Raw genomic sequence first — 25,683 nt, 5'->3', positions numbered from 1 at the left:
GAAATGCAAGCAGAACTATGATAAGGTTAGTCTTTAAGGAAGTTACAATCTTCTTGGGGAAATAACGTTAAGGCACATGAGGAACAAGAAACCATTATTTGCAATGTAATTCAACAGAAGACAGAGCAAGATGTGTCCAGGAAAAGAACTCGGGGATCTTGGGCCGCCATGAGACACCTCTGTGACTCCAAGAGCTCCAAGTCACAACAGGGGGCTAGAGCAGACTGTCAGGAAGACAAAGTAAATGAGACCATCCCTCTGGCTCTAAAACTCCATGGTTCTATGGACACAAATGGGGGATGCTGGAACAGGACAGGGGCTCAGAGACAAGGCTGGGTGTAAGGAAGGCCATTCACTAGCTGTTGTTGTTACTGTGGGTTGAACTGTGCACACCCACCCCCGGATCTGTTCAAGTCCTAACCCCGGGTCCCCGTGAACATGACCTTATTTGGAAATGTCTTTACAGATGGAATCGAGTTAACATGCGGTTATACAGGATTAGGATGGACCCTCATCCATTGACTGGTATCTTCAAGACGAGGAAAATCTGGACACAGAGACATACAGGGAGAAGGCTGTGGGAAGATGAAGACGGTGACCGAGCTCAGCTACAAGGCAAGGATGGCCAAGGACCACCGGCCACCAGCAGATTCCCCCTCAGTCTCCAGAAGGAACCAATCCTGCAGACACCTTGATTTTAGACTTCCAGCCTCCTTAACCGTGAGAGAATGAATGTCCGTTGTTTTAGGCCTCTTAGTTTGTGGTACTTTGTTACGGGAGCCCCAGGGAATAAATACACCAGCTTAATTCACCCCTCCTCGCCCATTCCACAAGATCTGTCAGCGAGGTCAGCAGAGGCCAGGAGCAAAAGCCATAATGCTTCTCTTCTAGTAAACCTTATCAGAAAAAAGAACGCTCCATTTGGGATTTTTTTTCCCCTGGTGAACCTATTTTGGTTCCTAGTAATCATTTTTAAGAGCTCTCAACACAAAAGCCAGAGATTCATATCTACCTCTCTGAAATCTGTTCCTGCCTTATGTTTCATACCAAAGTAGCTGGTTATGAGCTTATTGGTGTCTTTTTCTCTGGATGTTTAAAAGAAGTCTCCGTCCCTGAGGGGTGGCCAGTGCACGCATCTGGGGAGGCCTTCTTCCCGTCCTCACACCTGTAAACGCCACAGGGCCTACACGCTCTCGCCGCAGAAGGTCCTCTCCCAGCACGTGCATCTGCAGACCCAAATGCAGAACAGAAGCTGCCTTCGCGACTTCCTCCTCCTCCTGAGAGCCTGGCCCGCTGCCCTGCTCGTACAGAAGAAGCAGGCAGCTGATGCAGGAGGGCCCACGTCTGGCACCCCCAGGGGACGTGGGAACGAGGTGAGAGATGTCTGTAAGGAAGGTCTATCCAAGGATATAACTTGGATAGGTTCTCTCTCCTCAGCCTCACTTCAGGGTACCGAACCTCTCTGCTGTGGGCTCCCCAGAGGCAACTCTCCCCATCGGCACTGTTCCTTTACCGGAGCCTGTTCCTTTGAACCAGATCTACACTGCCACAAGAGCATGTCGTTCGTGAGACACCAAGATCGACATATACGACCGAAATCATGTTAATGTCCTCATGTTAAAAGGTCATCCACTCAACAAACTTCACAGCATCCACAGCGCTCAGGGCATCGTGCAGGGTGCAAACAACACTGGACGAATGACAGCCTTCTAGGTTTTCCCCTACCGGATCTGGCCAATGAATTCACGTTCTGGGCTATGAATTGAAAGCACTGCAATGCCCTCACCACCCCCTGCCAGGAAGCAGTGCAGTACAGAGGGAAGAACAAGGGACTGAGAGTCAAGAAACCCAGTCTCAGGGCTTCCCTGGTGGCGCAGTGGTTGAGAGTCCAACTGCCGATGCAGGGGACACGGGTTCGTGCCCCGGTCCGGGAAGATCCCACATGCCGCGGAGCGGCTGGGCCCGTGCGCCATGGCCACTGAGCCTGCGCGTCCGGAGCCCGTGCTCCACAACGGGAGAGGCCACAACAATGAGAGGCCCGCGTACTGCAAAAAAAAAAAAAAAAAGAAACCGAGTCTCCCGCTGTGATCACCTTCCGCTGTCACCTCGGGTGAGCCATTGGGTTTCTCTTGTCTCGGTTTCCTTGTCTGTGAGTTGCGAGTATAAGTTGGAGAAACCTAGGAGTAGTGTTTAGGAGACACACTTCAAGGCCACACACATGGGGCTGTTCTAGAACAGGACGGGCAGCCACCGGTAGAGGCATTACAGGTAATGGCAGGGACACACACAAGCTCACCGCTTTCCTTCAAAAGGAAGGCGACATCAGAGACATTGCTTCGACGGGCTGGCCCAATTCTCCCCCAGCCACCGAGGTCCAGTACACCACGACCCGCCCTCAGATGTCCCCACCGCAGTACCGAGAAGAATGTCCACATGGTTGGCAGATAACACAAAGCTGGTTCTGGTTCCACTTTTGTGCATTAGGGCAGCGGCCTTTATTGAGAGAACTCAGACTCATTAAGACGTGAATTGAAGCCAAAGAAGCTAGAAGAAACCAAAGGAGGGAAGATGTGACAAGCAGGCACCAACAAGCTTTTGACCCGGGATGAAAGCATCAGAATTAACAGAGGAATTATTCCTAAACATGATCTCTTTTGGGACGAGGACGGAGAGGGCAAAGAAAGAGTTTTTCCAATCGCCCCATTATCCACAGGCGGGTTTTCTTCCGAGCCTTTCAGTTTATCTATTGTATCGCAGGCTTCATGCATTTTCCACAGGTCTCTTAGAATTGCCAAACAAATTGCTGGAAGGGTGAGCGCCCTGTTACCGTTTTATCACCACTCGAGGAAGAAAGGCCCAAACCGTCTCCATGGCAAACGGTAAACACATGTTCTGTTAGACAGCCTGCCTCGAAACACCTAGAAAGGGATCCTGGAAGTTCACAAGGAAGAGTCTGGCTTTAAGCAGCTAAAGCAAGGGAAACGCAGAGATATATAGCTCGGGGTCAGCAGGGCCAGGAAGAAGTCTAGAGAATACTGACAAAGGAGCACAGATGGGCCAGGTGCCCCCGCCCCCCGAGGCCCATGGGGTGATGACGCCAAGAGGGGGCACCGGGCCCCCTGCTGGGCTGGGGAGGAGTGGGCAGGGGTCAAGTTTTCCCCACTGAGAATCTGAGTCGAATGAGAGATGAACCGAGATGAACATGAGAGATACCATTTCCTCCGCAGTTCCATGTATGGCCAGGAAAGGAGAAGGAGTGGGACACAAGGATTTGCTCTCAGCTAATAGAAAATGCAGGTGGGAGTCCCAAGTTCAAATCCTGCCTCTGCCACCTTATGTCTGTGAAGAAGAAACTGGAATTAATCTCTGACATTTCATTTCCTGTGTGTAAACGTACATTGTGAATAAAACCTATCTCAGGGAGCTGCCATGGACAACGAGATGACAGTGACAGATATGAAAAGAGTTGGTAGTAGGAGCTCCCTGGTGGTCTAATGGTTAGGACTCAGCTCTTTCTTTTTTTTTTTAAGGTGTTGGGGGTAGGAATTTATTAATTAATTTATTTTATTTTTTTGCTGTGTTGGGTCTTCGTTTCTCTGCGAGGGCTCTCTCTAGTTGTGGCAAGCGGAGGCCACTCTTCATCGCAGTGCGCGGGCCTCTCACCATCGCGGCCTCTCTCATTGCAGAGCACAGGCTCCAGACGCGCAGGCTCAGCAGCTGTGGCTCACGGACGTAGTTGCTCCGCGGCATGTGGGATCCTCCCAGACCAGGGCTCGAACCCGTGTCCCCTGCATTAGCAGGCAGACTCTCAACCGCCGCGCCACCAGGGAAGCCCCAGGACTCAGCTCTTTCACGGCCATGGCCCCGGTTCAATCCCTGGTTGGGGAACCGAGATCCTGAGAGCTGCACGGTGCAGCCAAAATAAATTTTGAAAAAAGAAAGAACGAAAAAAAAAAAAAGAAAAGAGTTGGTAGATACAAAAACAAAAAGGATTCTCATGGTTCTACAGCACACAGACCCTTAGGGCCCAACCCGACCTAAGATCTCTGAGCCCGTTGCCTGGCAGACAGGGGGGCGGGCCACCTCTGCACTTGCGGGGAGCAACCAGAGCATGACACGGTCCCCGGCCCAGCGAGCAACCCTCTGCAGACAGCTCAGGTCCTGACAGAGCCCAGCTGCAGCTGGCCAGCCCGCTCCTCACAGGGAAGCAGCAAAGGCACCCAGTGTCCACCCCCCGGATCCTCAGGAGGTAACAGGGCTCTGGCCCACTCCCCCAAAACACCGCAGGTCTCTTTCTAGGAAGTGGTAGCACAGGGAACTATATTCAATATCCTGTGATAGACCATAATGGAAAAGAATACTAAAGGATGTATATATATGTGCAACTGAATCGCTTTGCTGTATAGCAGAGATCAACAAATTGTAAATCAACTTACACTTCAATTAAAAAAAAAAAAGGAATGACTCATTTTTCAGAGATGTGTACTAAAACAATTTACAGATTAAATATGATGTCTAGCATCTGCTTCACAATAACCGGGCACAGGGAAAGAAGTAGGTGAGGGGGCTTCCCTGGTGGCGCAGTGGTTGAGAGTCCGCCTGCCGATGCGGGGGACACGGGTTCGTGCCCCGGTCCGGGAAGATCCCACGTGCCGCGGAGCGGCTGGGCCCGTGAGCCATGGCCGCTGAGCCTGCGCGTCCGGAGCCTCTGCTCCGCAGCGGGAGAGGCCACAGCGGTGAGAGGCCCGCGTACCGCAAAAGAAAAAAAAAGAAGAAGTAGGTGAGGCACAGGTGAAAGCACAGCGGCCACGAGCTGCTGACTCGTGAAGCTGGGTGACGTACGGGGAGCGCACTGCAGCATCCTCTCAAGCATTTTTAAATTTCCCAAAACAAAAGGTTCGGGGGGAAATGGAGGGAGTGGGGAAAGTAATGAGGTCCTCCCTTTCTTCAACTCCCTGCACCCACAACTGTGCCAGAAAGGAGCCCGAGCAGCAACACCATCTTTCAGGAAGGAGCAGGAGGCCGCCACCCAGATGGGAGACACAATGAGGGTGACTCATGGTAAAGAGGATAATAAATAATCATAATTCAGAATAGCAGCAGCTACCATTTACCCAGGACTGGCTACACGCACGCCACTGGGTAAAGCGGTGGGCAAGTCCTATTTCTCTTAACATAAAAATCCTATGAGGTAAGAGCTAAAACTATAACTCTCTTAGAAGAACACACTGGTGTAAATCTTTGTGACCTTGGATTAGACAATGGTTTCTTAGGCATGATACCAAAAGTACAAGCAAGAAAAAAATAGGTAAACCGGCCAGCATTAACAGCAGGCGCTTATGTGGGTCCAGGATGCCACCTGCCTTGGACCTGGTGCTCTGGAGCGAGGGAGTGCCCGGGCACGGCCTCACCTCATCACGCTCGGGACCCAGCAGCTGGAAGGCTGCCCGCTGGGCCGTGTGCCCCTGAGAGCCCAGCCGGGCACAGCCTAGCCTCTAACCCCGACGGCAGGACTGGGAATTCAGGTTTGATGGACGGCTCTGGAAATCTACGCCTCTGGAGGAAGGCGAGCTAGGATGGAGGAAGGGCCACCACACAGAGTGCTGGGAGCCCCGTCTCCTCTCTGGGTCTCAGCTTCCTCTTCTGCCAAGTGAAGGCCATTGCTGGGAAGAGGTCTCACGCGTAGGAAGGAGTTGGAGGCCGCCAGACCCGCGTAAATTCCTGCTTTCCCCACTTGCTATGTGGGGCCTCTGTAAGCTCAGTCCTCATCTGTCCACAACTCAGTAGGGCAGGTCTAGAATAGGAAACAGAGGACCGAAGCCTGGGGCCAGCGGTGGGAGGAGGATGGAGAGGCTGGGAGCTGCCTGGACCTCCCACGAACGAGCAGAGTCTCCTACTGGGTCTCTGGGTGGCCGGTTGTTTGAAAGATGGCTTCGTGGGTTCACATCCAGCAGGCGCTTATGCAAGCCCCAGAGCGGGAGCGAGCCTGATGCCCTGTTCTTGGGGTGCTGTCAATCTCCGGCGGAGGCAGGGCAGGGAACAGCACGGCGAATGCTAACAAGGGGCGCGTGCAGGGCTGGGTGAGCTCAGCACCGGCTCCCTGCCAAGCATTCTGCGCGTTCACCTGCAGGCTGGAGGGAGAATTTCACCAAAATCCTGCTGGCCAGGACCAGTGGCGGGGGGTGGGGACCAGGTTGGAAGCCATTCGTGGAATAGGGAATTGACGGCGCCCAGTTTATTGGAGAAAGTCCATCTCTTGGTTTGGTAACTGGCTTCCTTCTCTCCAGTGGCCCTGTTCCCCACCCCAGGAAGAGAATGTCACGGGGCAGGACAGGAGCTCTGCACTGGGAGTAGGAAGGGAGCCCACTGCCCAAGGCTGAGGAAGGAGAGGAAAAGGGCAGGGCAGAGCCAGGCAGGGCTGGGCTGGGCCGGGCTCAGGGGAGCGGCACTGCTCTACTGCTTCATCGGGTGCTCGGTACACGGTGTATCTGTGTGTAGCAAAAATTCATCAAGCTATTCACAATATGCACACTTTTCTCTGTATATATTATACTTCAATTTAAAAAAAAAAAAAAAAAAGGTGGGCACGGAGAGAAAGCGAGCACTGGACTAAACAGCAAGGCCCTGGGTTGCAGTCCCTGCTCTGCAGTGTGGCCTGCCTTGTGCTTACCTGGTCCGGGACTCCAGCCTCCCACGTGGAGTGGATCAAAAGTGGAAAACGGGGCCTTTCCCTGGTGGCGCAGTGGTTGAGAGTCCACCTGCCGATGCAGGGGACGCGGGTTCGTGCCCTGGTCCGGGAAGATCCCACATGCCGCGGAGTGGCTGGGCCCGTGAGCCATGGCCGCTGAGTCTGCGCGTCTGGAGCCTGTGCTCCGCAACGGGAGAGGCCCGCGTACCACCAAAAAATAAATAAATAAAGTGGAAAACGGGGCCCAATTCCACCACGACCACCTCCACGGCCCTGGGAGCCACCACCACCGATCACGGCGGCGATCACTTGGGAATTACAACCACCTTTTGTGCTAAATACCCCAATGGGACTTCAGAATCCTGATTATCACTTGGTTCTAGAAGTAGAGAAGCGTGGGCACTCAAGATGAACCCCACACGCCACGCACAGAACTCTCCAAGAAGGTTCCCAGAAGCCCACGAATCAGGGTGTTTCAGTTAACACTCAGCCACCAGGCGCGTGCTGAGGAAGAACTCAAATGACTTCCTGTAGCTGTTAAAAATGACTCGTGGGGGCTTTCACAGGAAAGGGGGTGACCTTGGGCTTACTCAGCAGAATCTCACTCCTTCTGGCTCTTCCTGAGAGCATGACCGGCACCCAGAGCGTTCAGCTGATGGCACAAAGGCTGGCCTTTTAACGAGCTCCTTCCACACCAAGTGGGAGGTGAAAGCCGGGAAGCTTCTAGTTCCTCAAGTCTTGACACCATGATGGAGGTCCTGGCAAGATGCTAGGATGTGTTACTATTATTGATAATTACAACAGTAATAATGATAGCAGCTAACTTTTCCTAAACGCTCACCAAGTGCAGGACAATGTCCTACACCTTGCAGCAACTGACACTATATTCCTCACAACAACCCTATATAGTAAGTCCTATTAGCAGCCCCATTTGATAGACAGAGAAACTCAGGCTTAGAGAACCTCAGTACCTTGCCCAGGCTCCCCCAGCTAGGAGGTAGCCAGGATGGGACCTGAACCCACACCATCTGGCTCCAGAGCCCTCTAGTTTCTAGTCAGTGAAACAGGCATAGCAAACCTGGGTAAAAAAAAAAGCATCTCAATTCGAGCTCTAGCCAGGATCACTCAGCTTCATTCTTTAAAAAAAAAATTTTTTTAAAATTTTCCATTAGTTATTTATTTACATAAAACAAAAAAGACTGGGTACTTTTACGTGGGCACACAGTTACCATGTGGTGATGTTGAACCTTTCCTTAAGCACCAAGTCATGGAGGTTTAGTGGAATGAAAACTATACTGGGAATCAGACGCCTTAGAATCTTAGAATCTTGGTGCCACTAAATAATTTTGTGACGTGAAAAAAATTTACATTTTCTCAGATCTAAAAACCTTCTTTTAAAACTTATGTTAAAAGGGAAAAAAGTAAGCCTTTCTCATGTTCTGCCAGGCCAAGTCTTTAGCCTAGAGGCCTTTAGCCTGGTGGTTCAGCCCGTGAGGCCAGGCACACTGCGTCTGGTGGCAGCACAAGGAAAAGCAAAAAAAAGGAAAGGCTGCAGGCCCATCTGCTTCCCCCATCACCCCAGGGTCTGCATCCCGCCTCACTCTTCACTCAAAGGCCCCCAGGGACCACCACACTGGGCCAGTCTGCATCTGTCCCCAATCTGGGATCAAGACAAACTAACACAACTGAAGACAGACACTTCTTAGGAGAGCAAACAAATGGCGTGGCCGGACGCCGGAGTCCACAGCGGCCTCTGGGAGGAGGATCCGCGTGGCATCAAGGGAAGGACGCGTGCCCGACGCACAGAAGGGCCGCTGTGGACGCTGCTGGGTGAAGGAATGGGCCCCGTGGAGGGAGGATTAACACCGCAGCAGTGTCGCCAGCGATCCCACCTTCAGAGGCACGGTATATGCTTCTGCCGAGAGCAAGACCGGTCGCTGGGAGGGCAGCCGCAGGTGAGGACGAGGTCATGAGCCGGGCTGAGCAGAGTTTTCCGGGTGGACAAGTAACAAATCTTCTGGGCAGACCACCGAAGCCTGCAATCCACTGAGGCCAGGACCCAATGTCTCTGAGTCAAAGCCTTCCTGGCACCACTCAGAATACCTGCCTGTTCATTAGAGCTCACAGAAAACCACACACCGTGGACAGTCCTGAGGAACCCACACTAGGCCCCAGAGCCTTGATGTAACAGTGCGCCAGGCAGCCACAGCCCTAGCTAAACCCTGCCACCCGTGGCTGTCCAAGAATCATAGGCTGAGGGTCTAAAGAGGCAGCCGGATCTAGCATAGGGCTGCGCCTGGAGATTCCTGCGGCTAAACCTTGAGCGTAGGTTCCCAGGAGCCAAGAGAAGGTTGTGGCACCATCCGGTACATACTAGGGGCAGGACCGCTGAGTCCAGCCACACAGGGAGCCGTCTGCAGCCTACTGAGCTGTTCAGTGTGCAACCTGTGTAACTGTCCCTGACAGCCAGCCAGCCAGCCAAGGCTTCTGCCTTCCAATCACTGGCAGACCACCCCTTTCAGGCCAGCTGCAGCACCAGGGTAGTCCGGACCCCAGCACCAGGACCCTGAGGCACTGTGAAAGTTAAGGCAAAGGCAGAGTCTAGAAATCTGGGTTCAAGTCCCGGAATCACCATTAACTTTATGTGTGCTTCTGAAGGTCACAAGTTATTTGTATCTCAGTTTTCTCGTCTATAAACAAGAGAGTCAGAATAATGTATTTTTAACATCCTTTCTGACTTTTAAGTTCTAGGATTCTTTGATTCTGTGACATGATAAACAAAGAAAGAAAGCTCTTTGGGCCTGATGGAGCCAGACTGCTACATGGGAGCCCAGGGCCTGCTGCCCTCACGCAGGTGCACAGCACTGTGACTGCACAGGACAACTTGGCAGGGGGGTAGGACACAGCAGAGGGAAGAAGGCCAGCAGGACATGGCTCCATGTCGGGGACAGACACCCACTCACTAGCCCAACCAAGCCCATACGCACCCTGAGACTGTCCTTTGCAGTCACCAGATGACTCTCCAGCCCTCACAGACTCAGCCTGGCAAGTTAGACGGCTTGTCCTCACCTACTGCCGCTTCTCTAACTCTCCTCGAATGGCTCCCAGCGAGAGCTGGGCTTCCCCACCCAGCAGATGCCTTGGTCTTAACCAACCCTCGTTTGTATTCCAGAGAGATCTCAGGTGTCTGTGCCCCCAGCCTGAGGCCTCCCAGACAGCATGAGACCAGGGAGGGTGAGAGCCCGTGATGGGTGTGTATGTGTGTTTGGGAGGGAGGGGGTCACCTCTTCAGCCTCAGAGCGGCCACATCCCACCCACCCTCACTGGGGGCTCGTAAGTGGACAGAGATGCGGGGGTGACTGGTGATAACAGAGTAGGGCAGGGTTGCCACATGGGGGAGCGGGTGGGAGAGCGGGGAAGAGGAGGGGAGAGAGGGTTTCTGGAAGCCAATGACGTTGAGCCACAAAGGGTCACAGGCACGGGACGCGTGAAAAGACATTCCAAAGGCAGAGGCATGGGGGGAGGGGCCCGCGTGGCTAGGTGGACGTAGGTGAAGACAGGCGGGAGAGGCAGCTGGAGACAGACCAGCCAAGGGGCTTGGACTTGATCCTAAAGCAACAGGGTCCTGAGGCGGGGAGTGACGAGCCAGCTCGGAGTTTGGCGGTGACCCGTCTAGAGGCGTGCAAGGCTAAGGGGCCAAGCTTGGAAGGGACAAGGCCTGGGCAGGGCGTCAGGCGCAGTGCCGGCCCTGGGGGCACGTGCGCCGGGCTTCGCAGCTCAGGAAGGACAGAGATGCCGCCTGACCTTTGGCACAACGCTGTCTCTGATCCGGCAGAGCTGCTGAAAGGAAAAGGACGATGCAATCTGCCCCTCAGCCTATTTTGCTCTTCAGACCCGTTATTTAAACCCACGAGCTCAGGCCCGGGGGGTCAGGCCCTTGCAGCACAGGGAGTACAGAGGAGAAAGGTAGGGTGTGCACGAGCACCAGACAGGAGCAAGGTGGCCCAGACACTGCCCCTCCCAGGGCCCTGAGTGCCCCACGGAAAAAAACAACAGGATGAGGAGGTGATCGCTAGGGTCCCGGCACTCTCCGATTCTCTGCAACTTGGCCAAATTCAACCGATTAGAAACACCTCCCAAAGTGGTGGGACATGGGCCAGCACTTGCTTGGAGGGAGTGTTATTGGCCCAACTTCTATGGAGAGAAATTGGGCAACAGCCAAAATTAAGACTACATAAATTCAGCATTTCTATTTCTAGGTATTTATCCCACATAATTCCATACACGTGCACACAAAGATATAGGTACAAAGATACTTAACAGCTGCAGCATGTTTCCGAAACATGATCAGAAATGTCCTAAGTGTCTATCAGTAGAGAAATGGTTAAGAAAAGGATTTAAGGCCATTTAACAGAATACTATGCAGCCATTAAAAAGAATAAGGCAGCATGAGGGAAGGACTGATATGAAATCATTTCCAAGAAAGATCACGCAGAATAATGGCTTTGTGTGAGGACGGGAAGACCGTCTTTGCTCATGTACACGGAACTCACCTAAAAAGGCTCTAGGCTGCTGCAACCACGGCTGCCCCCAACACGGGGATGCGCTGGACGGGCAGCAGGGGTGGGAAAAGGCTCCTTGAATTTGCTGCATGTGCATGTGTTACCTACGTCAGACGGCAGAGAGCCAGACGGAGGGGACACGGGCAAGGCCATGCCTACGGAATCCACCAGAACCACAGTGCATGAATAGGCTGGTTAAACTCACTGTCCCGGGGGCAGAAGGTGGGAGAAACACTGGAGCGTTTGGGGAGCTTCCTGGGAGCAGAACACCAGCAATAACGCCCCACTGTCCCTGCGGGTGAACAAAAGTCACAGAACCAGGGGTTCAGAAGAGACAAGAAGAGGTTGGAGCACCCAGGCGCCAGGCTCTAGAATGAACTGGATGCGATCTGCGCCACTGACGGAGCAGAGGGAAACCCCTTCCAGGTGGGGGGTGGGGGGAGGGAAGCAGAGCACCTGTGGAGGCGGGGCCGGGCCCCAGCATCCTGGGTGTGCACACCCAGGTGCACACCCACTGGTGCACACCCGCCCCAGTGTGCCCGGGTCACAGGCACCCCCATCCCATCTCCAGGCCGGATGCCACCCACGACTGTCCATCCGCCTGAGTCATCTTCCCAGACGGTCTGCGGTGACACGCGCCTCGCTCAGCCATCTAGGAGAGAAAACCAGGGTCCCCGTGGGGACGACACACTGTGGTTGACAGAGCTCACAATAAGTCCATGAAGAAAAGCAATCCCATCAAAGTGTAACCCCGAACGCTGAGGAAGAGGGGGCGGGGAGGAAACGGAACACTTTACCATCTGAGACAACAAACACCTTCTCCCCCGCTTCCAGGCCCCCGACGAGAACAATACCTCCCTTTCTGTCCCCAGACCTCAGCACCAAACTTACGTGTTCTCCACCTCCCGTCAGCGGGAGACTGGCAGCGTGCCCGGCCAGGCTGAGCACCTGACAAATGTCACATGCCCTGTCACACTGCCACGGCACTGCTCAGGTCCTCAGGCAAACAGGGACCTCGGCCACACACCACCTCCGGGCCTGGGGAGGGATCTGCAGGGCTGGGTGCCAGCCAGGAGGAGGCATCTCCTCGCCGGCTGACACTCAACCAGGACAGGCTGGCCTTTCCACTCAGGGGTCACTGTCGGGACCGGAGGGGGTCCCAGTGGTTATGTGACCAGGTGTCGCAGCCAACAGCTGAGCGAAGTGAGAAGTGGGCAGGGGCTGCCTGGTCCCAGCAGCTCGGGTCCGCCCCGGCTCAGCAGCGGCCCCTCACTCCTTAAGCACCCGTCTTAACCACGCGCGCCTTCTCCACACACCTGTCCAGGTGAGCCTGGGGCGTGGCCCCTGCCTGCAGGCTGCTTCCCAGGACCCCGGCCACAGGCCGGCTCTGCCCGCCCAGCCGGGGCCACAGCCCTCCAGCCGGAGTCAGACTCCCAGTGCCCAGAGCAAGCGCAGGCGCCCGCTCCTGCCCTGCTGGGTGAGCAAGGCTACAGCCAGGACTTGGGGGCGCCCCAGCGCCGCTGGCGGGGAGAGGGGAGTCGTCTGGAGCCACAGCAGAGTTCGCAGCGTGCCGCTGAACTCTGGGACGCGGGGCCACTTGGGCCGGGGGAGGCCTGGGCGCCTCTCCCCTGCACGAGGCCACCCCGCCTTCCCAGCCTCTGGCTGCAGCAGAACAGAGAACAGAGACGGCTACTGCTGCCGGCCGTGACCCTGGCAATGACCCCCAGTGCTGCGACAACTGTCTCGCTTCCTGCTGCACACCCTCAGCCCTCTTCGGAGTGGCAGCCAGCGCACCCTCGGTCCGCATTCTCCCGCCGCTGCTGCGCTCAGCTGCACCAGCCCATTCCAGGCCCGCAGGCCTCTGCGCCCGTCTCGCCAAGGGGCCTGGCAGACGTAGCCCCTCGCCTGCTTCACTCCCTCCCCCTGCTCACTAGGCCTTTTAGGCCTGGCTCAAGTGTCACCTCCTCAGAGAGGGGATAACACCCTCCCTGTTATCACAGGTCTTGATTTTTCTTCTTCCTAGAACTTACCGTAAATGGAGACTACGGTGCTTTTCCTCCATTTACTTGTGTTTTCTTAGCATCAATCCTGCCTCCCCTATAGCAACACACACACACTCACACACCCACCCACCCACCCACACACTCACTCACACACACCCTCACACACACTCACACCCACACATACCCTCACTCACACCCACACATACCCTCACTCACACCCACCCACCCACACTCTCACACTCACTCACACCCACACACCCACACACACTCACACACACACACCCCGTGGGGAAGGGGGCTGCATCCACCTGACCTGCCTTATTTTTTGTATCTGCGATGTCTTTTAGGATTCCTGGCACACAGCAAGTGCTCAATTAAGACTTGTGGAATGAATGACACAGTGGTTATTTGACGAATGATCTCATGGATCAATGGAGAGACTGCGAGATACTGGCCAGGTCAGGGGCTAGAAGCCAGGGAGTGTGTGAGGCCTGAGGCAGGGGGCATGGACCCCAGCCAGCGTGGGAGGGGCTCACAGAAGGTCCTCGTGGCTCACTCTGTCCGTCTCCAGAGGACGGAGGTCAGCGGAGGCCCAGCCCGCGGCCCACCAGAGCAGCTTTACTCTTGGCTGGTGAGAGACTTTGTGATTTATTACACAAAGTCAAAAGAAACCACATGGGCCTTTATCGTGGGCACACAGACCACACGGGCGGCACAGAAGCAAGCCAGGAAGTCACGGCCCCAAAGAGGCCAGGAGGAGAGTGGAAGACACCTTCCTGCCGTAGATGTTCCTGAAATAAAGAACCCACGGGACTACAGACCTCTTGGTGGGGGTTCCCAATCTCCAAAACCCAGATACTGGTACTCGAGGAGCCCAACACGTCCACAGGGCCGAACTAAGGAACCCTGAAATGTGTATACACAGGTTTTCCCTATGACTTTGGGAAAATGTATTAGTAGCAAACATGAGTATTTCTAAAACCCAGAAGACCTCCAACCCTGAGCTGTGAAATGGTGACTGTCCACACACACACACAGAGGGACCACGGCCAGCGCGCCGGGTGAGCTCAGGCTTTCGCGTGGCCGTCCCTCCCACCGCCCCACCCAGTGCTGTACCAAGTCCATCTCTGCTCTGGGCAGGTAACAGGCAGGGTCATAAAGCTGTGCGTCTTCCTGGGGGGCTGGCCTCCCCTGCCACAGGGAAAGGCCCTGCAGACACTCAATGGCCCTAAATGGCCCCAAGCTCCCTGGGGCAGAATGAGAGACTCACAGCCACTGCCCGCTGGCCTGGCCTGGACGCACAATGGGTGGACTGTGCGGCCACTTCCGCCACGGGAGGAGGGGCCTCGTGACCCAGGGCAGCAGTCATGGGGAGGCTGACCTCACAGCCTCCCGGGACAGGATCTGTCCTCGGGCCAGGGCCACCAGATCTGCCCAGCTCTGCCTCCCCTGGCCTCTGCCGGCCAACATTTTATCATCGTGTGGCACCACCGATGCCAGAGCAATGCTAGACAGGGACCGGGAACCACTGGCTCTCAACCCTCCAGGGCTCCGTCCGCTGCCGGCCAAAGCCCCTCTGAAGCATATCTGAAAAGGGCACAGCCGCCTTCTTACTGATTGGCTGTAGGCAAGTGATCTAACTTCCTTGGGCCTCAGTTTTGTCACCTAAAAAAATGGGGAAGTAATTCCATTTTTCCCATGGATTGATATATAAGCATCCAATGAGACAGATACAAGATGTGAAGTGCCCAAGACAGAGAGGGCCACTTGGGATGTGCTCAGGAAACGGTGGCCTCTCCCGTGGCTCCATGGTGACGGCCTGAATCATTCCCTGGTGCTCAGGGCTCTGACCCCCGTCCAGAAGGCCCACATGCCACCAGGCACTGCCCCCAAGACAGACAGAAACTCACTTAACTTTTGATAGGTTTAGACGTCATCTTCTTAATCAGATTAGAAAGCCTCCAACAACAAAAACTGTTGTTTCTTCTACTTGCCCTCTGCGCCTACAGCACACAGGACAGAGCCCCATGCTGACAGCTGCTCAGTAAACATCTGAGGTCGACAGGGTTTGAGTCAACACAGCTGTGAAATCATTTCGGAGCCAGAGGGGTCTCGGAGTAAAACGGAGCTGTGGTCTTGGAGGTGATCACCGCTGTTCACGGCAATGGCCTTTGGGGTTGGGTACCACTGCTCTCAATGCCACCGTCTTCTGCTGGCATCCTGGTGTGTTCCTGGCATGGCAGGCGGGGAAACCGAGGCCCAGGTGGGTGAGCTGGTGAGCGGTGGAGCCAGGCACAGTATCCAAAGTCCCCCTGAAGGCCACCCGGCCCTGCCTCTAAGGACAGTCCATATTTCCACCCCCCTGTCACAGAGCACAACTCTCACTTGGGGACACTTTCATAATCACTGTCTCACTGACTTCTCTAAGCACTCTCAAGTTGGCTGCAACCGACAGTCACAGATAAGGCTGCTGGACTATCGTCACGGTATGATAACAAGCTGACACAACCGAGTGGTCACTAAGTGCTCCAGCTGGGCAGAGTGTTTTACACGTGTTCTCACACGCCAGGCGCTAACAGTAAGAGTGGTGAACACTTGCACGCACTCGGGGCCGAGGGCATCCTGCATGTTAACTTGTTGAAGCGTCCTTTTTATTTTTTAGAAGAAAAGGGCCCTGTGTATTGCTGTTCACCATGTTCGGCTCCCCGGCCTGCAGGCGGCTCCTACTTCCCTGATCCCTGCCTGGAGGACCCGTGTGGCCACTGAAACGTTAGGAGTCCCCAGCTTGTGTCACTTTGGGGCAGAAGCTAAGAGCCAGGACGAGCTTCACTGAGGTCTCTTCCCTCGGCCACCAGGACCCGTCAGCAGCTGCCCGTCATCCGGGTCCCAGACGTGCAGCAGAGCTCAGCCAGCCCTCGGAGGGTGTGCGGCACAGGGCAGAAGGAGGCCTGTGCTGGGTCCCGGGAGCTGCTCGTTACTGCGGCGCGGCCGAGCCAGTCCCCACAGAATGGAGAGGGAGGGGTCTTGACAGTCATCCTCTCCGATGTCCTCCAGCATCTCAGGAGAACACTGGAGCCTGCAGCTACACCGCCAGGGAGCGGCGGGCCACATGCGGGCCCGCTTCCTGCCCCGGGGCCGGGCCCCAGCAGATTCTCAACTCACGCCTCGAGGATCTGAGGGCTGCTCTGAGGGCTGGACACGTGTTAACATACTCAGTCCCCCCACAGTCCTGGGAGGTGTGGACGATGGCTGTCCACTTTTTATAGATGAGGGAACTGAGCACATGCCAAAGGCCAGCCAGCAAGCAGTGGGGAGGCCAGCTCTGAGGCCAGGCAAGGGCTCCAGTTATCAGCGCTCCTAACCACCCTGCTGTGGGCGCCCAACAGTCTGGAGGAGGAAAAAGGCAAATCTGAGGGCTCTAGACATTTGCACACAGAGTATAAGGAGGGCTCCAAGGAAGATATACAAGTGATGGACAGACACGCAGAAAAATGCTTGACATCATTGGTTGCCAGGGAAATTTTAAACCAATTCAAAACTACAAGATACCATTGCACGCCCACTAGGACGGCTAAAATCAAAGCCAGATACGTGTTGGCAAGGATGTAGAGAGACTGGAACCTTTATATGCGGTGGGGATCTAAAATGGTACAGCCACCAGGGAAAATAGTCTGGCAGTTCCTCAACCGACCACCGGCCCCAGCAATTCCACTCCTGGGTGTATACCCCAGAGAAATGAAAACACACGTACGCATAAAAACATGCGCATGAGGGCTTCCCTGGTGGCGCAGTGGTTAAGAGTCCGCCTGCTGATGCAGGGGACACGGGTTCGTGCCCCGGTCTGGGAAGATACCACATGCCGCGGAGCGGCTGCGCCCGTGAGCCATGGCCGCTGAGCCTGCACGTCCGGAGCCTGCACTCCGCAACGGGAGAGGCCACAACAGTGAGAGGCCCGCGTACCGCAAAAAAAAAAAAAAAAAACATGCACATGAATGTTTCCAACAGCGTTCTTCATAACAGGCAAAAGACAGAAACCACCGAATGTCCACCAGCTGATGACTGGACAGACACAATGTGGTCTAGCCATACACTGGAATATTATTCAGCCGTGAAAAGGAAAGAAGCACAGATCCACGGTACAACATGGATGAACCTTAAAAACATTATGCTGTGGGAAAGAAACCAGTCACAAAAGATGGTATTGTCTTTTTTTTTTTGGCCTCTACACGTGGCCTGTGGGATCTTAGTTCCCCAACCAAGGACTGAACCCGTGCCCTCGGCAGTGCAAGCGTAGAGTCCTAACCACTAGACCACCAGGGAATTCCGAAAGATGGTGTATTATATGATTCCATGCATATTGAAGTCCAGAACGGGGCAATCTATAGAGACAGAAAGTGGTGGTTGTCTACGGCTGGGGTGGGCACGGGGTGACAGTTAAAGGGTACAGCGTTTCTTTTTGAGGTGATGAAAATGTTCTAAAACTGACTGTAGTAATGGTTGTACACATCTGTGGATACATTAAAAACCACTGGATGGTACACTTTGAAAGAGTGAATTGTATGGGATGTGCATCTCAATAAACTTGTTTTTTAAAAGGATAAGGGGTAGGGGGTAGGGAGCTGGGCTACTGAAATGCTACTTCCTTTCAGGTAATGATGACGCAGACCCAACGTGCAAAGTGTGCATTCTCTGCCGACATCCCCGCGGCGAGGGAAGAGCACCCTCCCAGATCCACTTCATACAACCAAACAGCTGACGGGACCCGAGAGGTGAGGGGGGCGGAGCATCGTCCTGCACAGGCCCAGGAGGGCCGGGCCGGACCGCTCAGAGGCTGGCCTGTCACGGCTGAGCAAGGAACGCTCAGGACCACAGGGGCCCTGGAGTGAGGAGGGGGCACTGCTGAGCCTCCAATGGCATGAGTCCCTCTCCATCTCAGAAAACTGCCAGGTTCCAATGACCACAGTGTCCCCACTGCTCGGAGTTCATCCTGCACTGGTAATTCCCCCTCCTAAGCAGGGCCTCTCGTTCCAGTTAAATCTGATCTTATCGCTCCCACCCTGAGCCTTCAGGATAAAGTCCAAGTCCCACAGCCTGGTGTGAAAAGCACTCTCTCCACTCTTATGTACCTGCAGGTCCCCACATCCGAAGGGAGGTCCACATGCACCCAAAAGGCGGTGCTGTCTGCCTCGTGAGCCCTCCCCGCCCCTGCCCAGCTACCCACTGGAGCCACTTTCTCCCACCCCTGACCCGCACGGGCGTCCTGCACCAGCCCCGCACTCACGACGCTCTTCCACTTCACAGACACGTAGACATGTCTCCTACGTACCAGGCACTGTGTGCGGCAAAGGGGATACCCGGGGAGCTTGAAGCAGACGTGATCTCTGCTCCTGCGGAGCTATAATCCCCAAATGGAGAGACTGGCAGAAGCAACCAGTAGAGAATGACAAACTTCCAAACAGAGGGAAGGAAAGGTGCAAAGTTTTAAGGGCCCGGGACAGGGAATGTGTCCTAAGTCAGGTAATCAGAGAGACATCCCTGAGGAAGGGACACCTGAGCTGAGAGCTGGGGGTGGGGACGAATTCCAATTAAGGGAACGTCCTGTGCAAAGGCACTGAGGTGGAAAAGAGCTCAGAACTTGAGCAGCTGCTGCAGGAGGGCCAGCAAGGCAAGGAAGGGGCGGGTGGGACAAGATGAGGCTGGGGAGGGGGGGAGGGAGGCCGCGGCCAGACTGCAGGCCTCACGGGCCACGTCAGAGGCTACAGTCTTCACTATCATCGCAATGAAAAGGTGTGAAAGAGTTTTTAGTCAGGATGAGCGGCGATCAGGTCTGCGCGTCTCCTAGTGCATCACCCTGGGGTCTGCGAGTGCAGTTCCTGGTTTCCCGAGGCCTCCCCTCCGGGCTGGGGGCTCCTGTGGACGGAGCTCAGCAAGCACTGTGCCACTTCAGAGGAAGCTGTCCCTGTGGTCACACAGGGGGTCCAGGGGCCATCTGGGGGACACTTAACATCCTTCCAGCTAACGGAGATGGGGAGAAGAGGCGACAGTTTAGACTCAAACCTCCTCCTTCCGAGCTCATTCAGGGAAACCCCAGGAAGACCCACCCAGACAGCCCCACCTGACTCATGGAATACAGTCACCGTAACACTTCGAACAATTCTGGGGCAGCAGCAGGAGGGCCACCCCCTCGGCCCACGGGCCACACCTGACAGCTGGCCCTGGGTGCCACAGCGAGGAGGTTCTGGTCGCTCCCCTGAAGAAGCAGCTCTAGAGGCCAGGAAGCCCTCCCACCACCCCAGGGGGCCTCTGTCCAGGTCTGTTCCCTGAAAACTGAATCTCGGGCACAGCCTCGGCGGCACCAGGCCGTCGGCTCCACGAGAACCTTGGCGCAGAAAAACAACTGAATCATCCTGATCATTCTCCACGCCAAGCCCTCTCGAGGCCAGTATTCCTTTCGGTGGGGGGGCGGGGGGAGGTGGCAGCTTGGGAGTTGATTTCTATGGCAACCAGCTTTAGTGATCTGCATAAGCTCCAGACACACAACCCCCAACCTGTCCACAAGGGCAGCCAGAAAAAAAGCATAACCTCTCAGCTCTGAGAATTCCTGTCCATCCCTGGGTCCTGGAGGTTTAATGGAAGCATCCCATGGGCGGAATGCTCTAGGGCTGTCAGAAACATCTCAGAAACTCATCTATCTTGACCCACACAGCCCCAAGCCACTTCCCCAGGGACCCGAGTATCGCCTTTGGTGAAGGCCCTTCGAGCTGAGCCCCTTCTGGGGCAAACCACCTTTCTCTGTTTCCTTACAACAAAATGCAGAAAGGCCAGCTTTGCAAACCCAAGCCCGGGGACCTGCTTCCCAGTCTCTGAAATCTGAACGTCCCTCTGCCTCTCCTGACCCTGGGCCCCTCCCCGCACCTAAGCCCGTGCCTCCCTGTTCATGTCCCGAGAATAAATATTAAAACAGGAATCTGAAAACAACGGCACGGTCAAGGTCAGGTGTCAGTCTATGGCCTGGCTCTGAACTTGAATCTTGTATCCCGCGCAGGGTGGGAAGACCAGGTCAGCGCCGACAGCCCGGGGCCCCGTGGCGGGAGGATGGCCTGCGTGCTGCTGAGCAGGCCTCACCTGGCACCTCTCAGTCCCTCTCTCCACCGGCCCCTGCCCCTCTCCTCTCTTCTCGGGGCCTGTGCAAAGTGCAGCCTGTCACCCTCCTCCCCAAAGGATCGTGCTCTTCGCAAAAGAGGAAACATCCCGGCCTTAGCAGATATCCGCTTCACGCTCAAGCACAGACGGCAGTGAAAATTTATCCCGGAGATACTGAGAGGCTGGAAGGTTATCCTGAGGTCACCTCAGGCATCTGAGGGCCGGCTGCTGTGTGTGCCCCGGGTGGGACAGACTCCTGGGACCCAGCCGAGACCTCCCTGGGAAACGCAGCCGGTGGCTGAAACCCTTGAAGCTGCACGTCCCCACGTGCCGCCTGACATGCTCTCCAACCTTCTCTGCACAAGAACAGGAACACAGGGGACCAAGTTCCCCTTCAGTGCTCAGCCACCACCTGCCCTGCACCGTGGGCTGTGGGTGTGCCTGTGGGGAGCAGGGGGTGGGAGGCCCCCCAGGGTTGGTTGCTCCCTAACTCCCAGTCCTTTATCTAAGAAAGTAATGACACAGGCAGTAATGGTGGGAGCAGGTGTAAGAACTCAGCAAACATTAGACACTTCTACATACTCAAAGACATTTACTTCTCACAGCCACCTGCCCACCTTAAGAAGTAGGACCTAGCAGCAACCCCATTTTACAGAAGAGGAAACTAAGGCTCGAGGGGGTCATGTGATCACACTGGTACTGACCACCAACTAAGCACTGGCTGGGGCCTGAGCACCGGGTGAAGCACTTCATACGCATCGTGTTGTTTACTCTTCCCGACACGGTATGAGGTTTTCCTGGTACTAACACCATTTTACAAATAAGAAAACTGAGGCTTGGTGAGCTCACAGAGGAGCCCAAACACGCCTTTCCCCACGGCCCCCCAGCCCCATGGAAGCGGAAGAGACTTCAGGTTGCTGGCCAGGCAAAGGCCCTCAGGGCACCACGTGTGGACAGCGCACCTCCCCACTTGCGTGGGGGAGTGGGACAGGACACCAGCAGGGCCACAAACGGGCCACCAGGGCTCATGGGAAGCGGGAATCTGCCAGAGTCCGTCAAGAAGGGGGCGAGAGCCACAGGGAAGTGAGGGAGGCTGAGGCCACCGACCCTGGACACATAGGGGAAGAAAATGCTGTCAGCAGGAGGGCTGCTATGTGGCGATGAGAGTCCCCTTTGTCCTGATAAAGAAAGACAGGACGTCAACCCTCCGGTTATCACACACTGCAAAGCGCTGGCTCGAGCATCCCTCCCACAGGGAGGCCCTCTCTCTCTCAGCTGCATTTTCACTGATAACATGACCTTGTTTTTCATGACCCCTGAGCCGCTTTCCTGGGGAATGAATCACGCTCTTGTCCACAACACAGAAAACACAGGGCAGGTCAGCAGCGGCAATGGCAGCCCCCCCAAGGTGGCGGGCGGGTTACCGTGGGGTCAGGACCCAGGCTGCTGGGGAAACGGGGAAGGGAGAAGGGAAAAGCCAAGAAGACTTGGTCCCAGCTCAGAGATGGGCACTCAGGGTCAAAGCCGTGAGCTCGGAGAGGGGTTCTCCACCACGGCAGGACTCGGGGGCCAAGGGCAGCCGCTCCAGTTCAAAGGCCCTTGGGGGTCCCTTTCTCCAGGGGTGGCAAGAGGGTTCCGCTCCTGTGCCAACTCCACGCCTGTGGCTGCGGCTGTGTGTCGCTGAGGACGCACAGGCACGTGCAGAGTCGGACTCTGCAGTGCTCAGATCGGTAAATCAGGTCTCTCAGCGTAGAGGGCAGAGCGGGTGCCAACAGTGCCCTGGTTCAATCTCGTCTCGCCTCCGACGGGACAGAGGTCCCGGCAGGGAAGTGCCCGACCACAAGCTCGTGTCTTCTTGGCAGTGGCAGAGCCGTGTGTACACAGTACACGGCAAGGCGGCTCCACGGCTTTGGAAATGCACAGAACCACTCCCGGCCTCCGCCTCACCCCTCCACGCACCTGGAACCTGTGCACCAGCTCCAGGGACTGGCTGTCGTTCTGGTCGGCTTCGAGGATGACATCGGTCAGCTTGTGGATGATGACGTCCAGGGGGCCCTGCTCCTCGATTGGCCGGCTAAGGTTCAGCTACAAGCGGGAGACACAGAGAAAAAGAACAACTTCAGCTCCTGAGCCCGCTGCCCCATCTATCCCGTCTCCTCTGCATGTCCCCGCGGCACGGAGAGGGGGCAGGAGGAGGGCTGGCACTCGTGGGACAGGACGGGACGAATGGGATGAACTCGCTGAGGACCTGGAGCCCTTCCGGGGCAGGCCCTGTGTTTACACTTCTGTCCCCGAGCCCCAAGCGGCCCGGGACACAGAAGATACACACGTGGAATCAGGGTGACGAAGTTTCTGTGGATCGAGGGAGAGTCACTGTGAAAGCATTTACTGGCCACACTGCAGCTGCCCTACCACCCAGGTTTTTCAGGTGGGGACACCAGGGTTCCGGGAGGTCAAGTCCAACGACTGAAGTCACACGGCCAGACCTGAACTGAGATGCAAGCGGACACTCTCTCCACAAAACTACACACAGTCTCCACAAAGCTGTGATCTGCGCGAATCTAAGAGCTGCTGCTTTGAGAGACCAGAAGCTGGTACTTCACACTGAGATCAGGGCCTATGATGACAAAGTGACGGGGCAGCGGGCTGCCTGGGGTCCCTGAGGCACGGCTCCACTGGGGGGCGTGTTTATTTTTTCAAGAGCGTGGGGTTAGGAAGATCGGGCCCCGGGGGGAGCCAGAGCTGCTGGCTGACAGACAGTCGGCATCACCTGACCCCCAAGACAGCAGCACCTGCCAACAGCCGGGGCCGCCTGACACCGAGCTTCCTGACTGGCCAGATGTCTGCCGCCCGGCACGCGGCCGCCACCAGCTGCGTGGCCCGCTCCCTTGGAGGGGACGGCGCCAGCCCGGCACCTGGCTGACCCCCTGTGTGGCCTCAGCAGAGGCCGGAGACAGCCACCAGCGCCATCCCTGCCCTCAGCCCCACCCCCAGGGGGGCCTCCCTCCGGGATTCCCGGCTGTTTGTTTCAAAGTCGTTCATAAAGAAATCACGGTGACAGCTCTAGGCAGACACTGTGCTAAAAACGTATGTCCGTTCGTTTCTTTTCATTTTCAAACCACACAGTGAGAAGGAATCCCACAGACACAGACTCCTGAGACCTGCCTGGGACCTCACGGTGAGAGGGCAGAGGCAGAGCTGCAGCCGGGCCTGTCCCACGCCCCATGCCTGCCCTGTGCCACGGGACGCTGTCCTCTACAGCCACGACCACCCAGCTGCCTTGTCCTCTGGCTGCTGGCCGAGTCCGGCCACTTGGAGACACCAGCAGAAGAGGGGAGAGGAGCCTGGGTGTTTGCTCCCACCGTCCCCACTGCGCAGGGCAGCCCCTCTCCCACGACCACCACTGTCTCTAAGCTCTCCCTTCCCCTAGTCCCCTGAGGCCTGGGGTGGTGACAGCCCGCCATTCTCGGGGTGCCTCACCACCTCCCGCTGGCTCCTTTGACCCTGCCCACACCTTGCCATCCTCCCTCATTTAAACTCTTTTTCCGTTAAGGCTTCGGAATGTACCAGCTCTTTTCTGCTGATATCCTTAACTCCTCCTTTTTATTGTCTGCCAGGAAAGATGTTAAGGGATTTTACCTATTTGAAAAAAAAAAAAAAAATCCCATGGACTTCACCAAAAGAAAATACTGAAGGACACCGATCCTTCCCCGTGGTGACTAGCCTGTGTACAAAACAGCAAAAATGAGACCAGCTGAGAAGCTGCCCACCTTCTGGGACTCCTGGACGGGGAAGGGAAACGCATTTGTCCTCACAGCACAGCCAGGAGCTGGGGGTGATGGTCCCCCTTCACAGACCAGGACACCTAGAGCCCAGGAGGAAAAATGACCAGGCAAGGTCTCACGGGTGGGAGGTGGCCCGGCTGGGGCCTGGACACACAGTGACACCAATGGGCTCAGCCCGCAGCCAAGCTGCTAGGTGTCCTGGGGCCTGTGCAAAAGCCTAGCGGCATCCCTGGGCCTCAGTTTCCCCTTGGATAAAAAACAGGAAACTCCAAGGACCTTTCCGGTTCTGTCCGCGGATTCATTATTACATTCCCATCCAACTCCACTTCCCAGAATAAAACAGAATTGGAAGGAAGGCAGAGCAGCCGGTGGGAAGTGGGAACACGGGCAAAGGACAGCTCATTCTCAGAGGTGCCACAGACACAAGCCCATTTGTGCTGTAACCGCGGCTCCGCTGTGACAGGCACCAAAACAAGAAGCCAATATTTTCAGACCAAGACAGCCACGGATGGAAGAGAACTGGGTCACATGGTGATGCTGGGCAGGGCGCCCCGGGCCTCAGAAACCCCATCCCAGAGAGAACATTTCCCATGCAGCAAGAGGGGACAGAGTCAGCCCCTGAGAGGAACCTGGGGCCCCAGTGCGTTTGGGGAAGGAGGTGGGCAGGAAATGCCCTCAGCTCACGCTCGCCTGGCATCACCCAAGGCCTGTAGACCTGACAACCGTGGGCTGTTTGGAAAATAAGCTCCCCACGTTCCCAGCCGCCCCACTGAAGGTAAACAGTTGAGTTTTGGAAGCCGGCCACCTTCCTTTGTGTATTTTCCAAGCATTTTTGTGCCAGTGAAACCCTTTCACGAGAACAGCAATCAGGACACACGTCAGGCCTGGATGGTCTCCCTCAGCATCGCTGCAGCATCCTTGCTGGGGCACAAGCAGTGCTGTCAGTGGCTCTAAAAGGCCCTCTAGGGCTTCCCCGGTGGAGCAGTGGTTGAGAGTCCGCCTGCCGATGCAGGGGACGTGGGTTCGTGCCCCGGTCCGGGAGGATCCCACATGCTGTGGAGCGGCTGGGCCCGTGAGCCATGTGCTACTGAGCCTGTGCGTCCGGAGCCTGTGCTCCGCAACGGGAGAGGCCACAGCAGTGAGAGGCCCGCGCACCGCAAAAATAAATAAATAAATAAATAAATAAATAAATAAATAAATAAAATAAATAAAATAAAATAAAATAAATAAATGGCCCTCCAGCACTGCCTTTCCTCAATGGACCAGACAAGCCTTTGTCATCCTGAGGGGGTCTACCCCAAGGAGCCGGCAGTCTCTCTCCACTGGCTGGGAAGGGGGAGAAGGCCCTCTGGGGCTGCATCCTCAGGAGTGGTACTCAGCAGGCTCTGGGCGCACGTGGGAGAGACCCCAGGACCCTGCAGAGGAGGGACCCTCAGGAGGGAGAGGCAGCGCCACAGAGGAGGGGACCCTGCAGAGGAGGGGGACCGCAGCAGAGGGGACCC

At 55.8% G+C, this 25,683-nt stretch overlaps 1 protein-coding gene across 2 annotated transcripts in view; it reads right to left on the bottom strand.

Moving 5' to 3' along the window:
• The window catches only part of ITPK1 (inositol-tetrakisphosphate 1-kinase), a 161,411-nt gene that overhangs the window by 45,147 nt on the left and 90,581 nt on the right, over positions 1 to 25,683 (bottom strand). For both annotated transcript variants that reach the window (XM_060167069.1, XM_060167033.1), the window contains one exon: positions 22,356 to 22,481. Coding sequence is in view for 1 of the 2 variants with exons in the window: in XM_060167033.1 (XP_060023016.1) it covers positions 22,356 to 22,481 (126 nt within the window). In the remaining variant the exon portion in view is untranslated. The remainder of the gene's footprint in view (positions 1 to 22,355; positions 22,482 to 25,683) is intronic.

The sequence above is a fragment of the Lagenorhynchus albirostris genome, chromosome 1 (genome assembly GCF_949774975.1).
Source record: "Lagenorhynchus albirostris chromosome 1, mLagAlb1.1, whole genome shotgun sequence".
Lineage (NCBI taxonomy): Eukaryota > Metazoa > Chordata > Mammalia > Artiodactyla > Delphinidae > Lagenorhynchus > Lagenorhynchus albirostris.
The sequence above is the reverse complement of the archived record's forward strand: the minus strand, read 5'-3'. Positions and strand labels throughout refer to the sequence as shown.